At 56.9% G+C, this 3,691-nt stretch overlaps 1 protein-coding gene across 2 annotated transcripts in view; it reads left to right on the plus strand.

Moving 5' to 3' along the window:
- Nucleotides 1–1,263: 1,263 nt before the first annotated feature.
- Nucleotides 1,264–3,691, plus strand: part of KAT2B (lysine acetyltransferase 2B) — a 113,994-nt gene continuing 111,566 nt past the window's right edge. Inside the window, exon 1 of one of the 2 annotated variants that reach the window (XM_017522531.2) lies at nt 1,264–2,043. In XM_017522531.2, the coding sequence (XP_017378020.1) occupies nt 1,741–2,043 (303 nt within the window). In that variant the 5' untranslated portion in view covers nt 1,264–1,740. The remainder of the gene's footprint in view (nt 2,044–3,691) is intronic. The other variant, XM_017522532.2, reaches the window with a different exon arrangement.

Here is a 3,691-nt window from a genome sequence, read left to right on the forward strand (position 1 = left end):
CAGGAGAGATTAACACTGGTAAAATGAAGCTCATCAAGCTAAGAAAGGAAGCACTGAAGTTAATTGTCCTCGTGGAACCTGATAAAAATCTGCCATTCCATCCCCTCAGACTGGGCTCAAGTTGGGAGAGAAAATTGCCTTTTGCCCTGGCTACACTGGTATCACTGTTTAGATCGACAAACTCCCCCACCTTCCCACGTTTATATATTATCCTGCACTACAAGTCAAAAGAACATAGAGAATCCGGAAAAAGGAGAGGGGGAATGTTTTGAAGGAAAAACACAACCCTTAAGGCTGGGGAGCTATGCAGCATGCATAGAGTCTGATAATAAGCACATTATGACCCACATTACATATAACAAAAAGTAGGGCACTTCTGAAGGGTCCTGGGAAACAGCTCCGGGCTTTTAAAACCTGCTTTAGGAAGGCGACCAACGGTACACCACTTTCAAACGCGGCACTGACATCTATGCTCCAGTCATCAACAGTGAAAACAACAGTTTTCAACAAGAGTTGAAAACACTGAGCTGAGGTTTCGTTTTTTTTTTTTCTTTTGAAAGTTTGAGGCCAAAATCAGTATTTATTCTTTTGAATGATGCTTATTTTTTTTTCCTGGTTAATATGCAAGCTGGTGGTACAATTTTGAAAACTACGAAACGTTACAGAACCACCACCCAGAGACGAATCCTGTTAACAAACTTTTTAAACTTTTTCCACTGCACATAGCTTTTATTTTGACAATGATTTTAGGCAATCGTTCTTTGAGCAACCAGCACTTTCAAACAAAAATTACAGAGAATATTAAGTTTTTCCCCCTCCTCTGGCAGATTTGGCCCAGAAATTGCTATGGGAAGAAAGCGTTAATTATGTTAAAACATAGTTTGACATAAAGTGTTTAAAAAGAGAAAGGGAGAACATCACGCCTTTATTTTGATGTATTAGCAACAAAGAAAAGGATTAGCATGGACGGGTACTTTTCAAAAATGTATTTTTTTTTTTTCCTCTGGCTCCCGCTAGGGTGGAGGAAGTTGTCTCTCCGCTCAGAGACAGGGTGGAAGAGAGTGGAAGGACAAATGACTGAGAAGCTGCCCCCTCCCACTGGCGCGGGCGTGCGGGGTCGGGTGGGGGGCTGCGGAGGGGGGAGGTGGCCAGCAGGTGCCTGGGCTCCAGGCCCCTACCCCCACCCTCGTCCCCACCCTCACCCACACCCAGGGATTGGTCTCGCCCCCTGGCGGGCGAGCCGTAGGTGTCGAGGCACTGGGGTGGGGGGTGCAAACCCCGCGGGCAGCGGAACAGAGGCCGTGGGGGGCCTCCCGGCTCCGGCACCCTAGGAGGCTGGCGGCCGCCCGCACGCACACCCAGTCCGCAGCCCCGAGGAACATGTCCGCGGCCAGGGCGCGGAGCAGAGTCCCGGGCAGGAGAACCGAGGGAGGGCGTGTGCTGTGGCGGCGGCGGCGGCAGCGGAGCCGCTAGTCCCCTCCCTCCTGGGGGAGCAGCTGCCGCCGCTGCCGTCGCCGCCGCCGCCGCCACCATCAGCGCGCGGGCCCCGGCCGGAGCGGGCCGGGCAGGCGGCGCGCGCGGGGGAGGGCGGGGGCGGGGAGGGGGGTGGGCGAAGGGGGCGGGAGGGCGTGGGGGGAGGGTCTCGCTCTCCCGACGACCAGAGCCCGAGAGGGAGACCCTGGCGGCGGCGGCGGCGGCGGCGCCTGACACTCGGCGCCTCCTGCCGTGCTCCGGGGCGGCATGTCCGAGGCTGGCGGGGCCGGGCCGGGCGGCTGCGGGGCAGGAGCCGGGGCAGGGGCCGGGCCCGGGGCGCTGCCCCCACAGCCTGCGGCGCTGCCGCCCGCGCCCCCGCAGGGCTCCCCCTGCGCTGCTGCCGCCGGGGGCTCGGGCGCCTGCGGTCCGGCTACGGCAGTGGCTGCAGCGGGCACGGCCGAAGGACCGGGAGGCGGTGGCTCGGCCCGAATCGCCGTGAAGAAGGCGCAACTACGCTCCGCTCCACGGGCCAAGAAACTGGAGAAACTCGGAGTGTACTCCGCCTGCAAGGTACGCGCGGGCTGCTCTCGGACCGCGGGTGGTGCTAGGGGCCCAGCCCGCGGGACCCCCTCCCCCTCCCGCCTTCACCCCCGCCTCCCGCCTCCCGCCTCCCGCCTCCCGCCTCTCGCCTCTCGCCTCCCGCCTGGGGCCGCTGCACCGCGGAAGTGCTCTTGTCGCCCGCGCCCAATTAGCTGCTTCTTGGATGAGAGTCCTGCTGGGTTTGAAGAAGGGGGATCACTAAGACCGAGAGCCCTTCGTTCCTTCAGCTTGAAAAGAGTAGCTTCGGCTTGCGAGCTCCCGGGCTACCCTGGGGTTTTGTTGCTCTGTAGGAGCTCGCTGGAGTCACTTTGCCGGGAGTGGAACGGTGCTCTCCATGTGGCGGGCGACCCCGGGGCAAAGAAAAATCTTTTGGCGGACTGAGTGGTCCCTTCTGCGGTCGATCTCTTCTCTTGTCCCATTGGGAGGAACCGGGTGCAAGGAGTGGGAGTGGAGAAGACTCCCGGACTCTTGGCGCTTTGGGAAAGCGAAGGGGAGGAAAGCGCGGGGCGGGAAGGTGGGCAGAGCCCGAGGCGAGGGTCTCGTGGAGCCTGGCGCCCTCGGCTGGGAGCAGAGGCACTGCCGCGCGCAGCGACAGCCGTGTCATTATTGTATTATTACTTGTTTAGTTAAAACGCTGTCCCAGCTGCTCGAGGTGTAAACAGGATTTGGCAAGGTGACAGCCCAGCACGGCGGGCACTACTGCCCAGTGTGAAGACACCTATTTCTTGCTATCCACTCTCCATGCCAGTTTAGGCACCCCGTCACCCCCAGCTGCAGATCCAGATGTGGAGGCCGTGCTCCAGAGGTGGGAGGAATGCCCGAGGCCGCGGGGCAGGCTGGCCCTGCGCTGTCAGCAGCGGCTTTGTTTTGACAGGGTGACAGCTGAGGGGGGCGGGGACTTGGCCTTGTCAGCTCCTGCGGCCTGTGGCTGAGGCAGGGAAGAGACACACTCACACACACTCACACACCTCCCATGTGTTCTTCCTGCCTGCTGCAAGCAGGGTCAGGTTGCCAGGTTCCAGATTCCTGATTCCCACAACCAAGCTGCAGGGGTCACTTCTGAATTGTGACATAACTATAATTTATCCTACTAGAACATCTCGGTTAGATTCTTTTTAGTACTTACAGGAGCTTCTCAGTCGCAATGGAATGTCTGTGTTTGCTCTTTTTCCACACCATATCCTCATGTTTATATTGAGCACCTCTGTGTCCTATACTGGTTCAATAAATATTTGTTGAGTGAATGTACGATCTAGCCCACTGCTCCTCAAACTTTAATGTGCATAGGAATCTCCTGGGGAAATTGGTTAAAATGCTGATTCTGAACCAGCTGGTCTGAGGTGGAAGCTGAGGGTCTGCATTTCTGACAAACTCCCAAGTGAGGCTATGCTAGTCCACAGACCACATTCCAATTCAGAACTGGGCAGTATGTTATTTGGCTCTTTGAATTTAGTCGAAAAGACAGAAACAAATAATAATGCCATGTGGTTATTTCTGAAGAAGGAATGCAAAAAAGATGAAGTCGGGGAGTGTGCTTCTAAGAAAGGCACAAGCCCAGGAGTTGATGATGAAGGGCATTAGACTAATGAGAACAGGACGCTGACTGCAGTAGGCAGAA

This window comes from Cebus imitator, unplaced genomic scaffold, assembly GCF_001604975.1.
Source record: "Cebus imitator isolate Cc_AM_T3 unplaced genomic scaffold, Cebus_imitator-1.0 Scaffold24, whole genome shotgun sequence".
Classification (NCBI taxonomy): Eukaryota; Metazoa; Chordata; class Mammalia; order Primates; family Cebidae; genus Cebus; species Cebus imitator.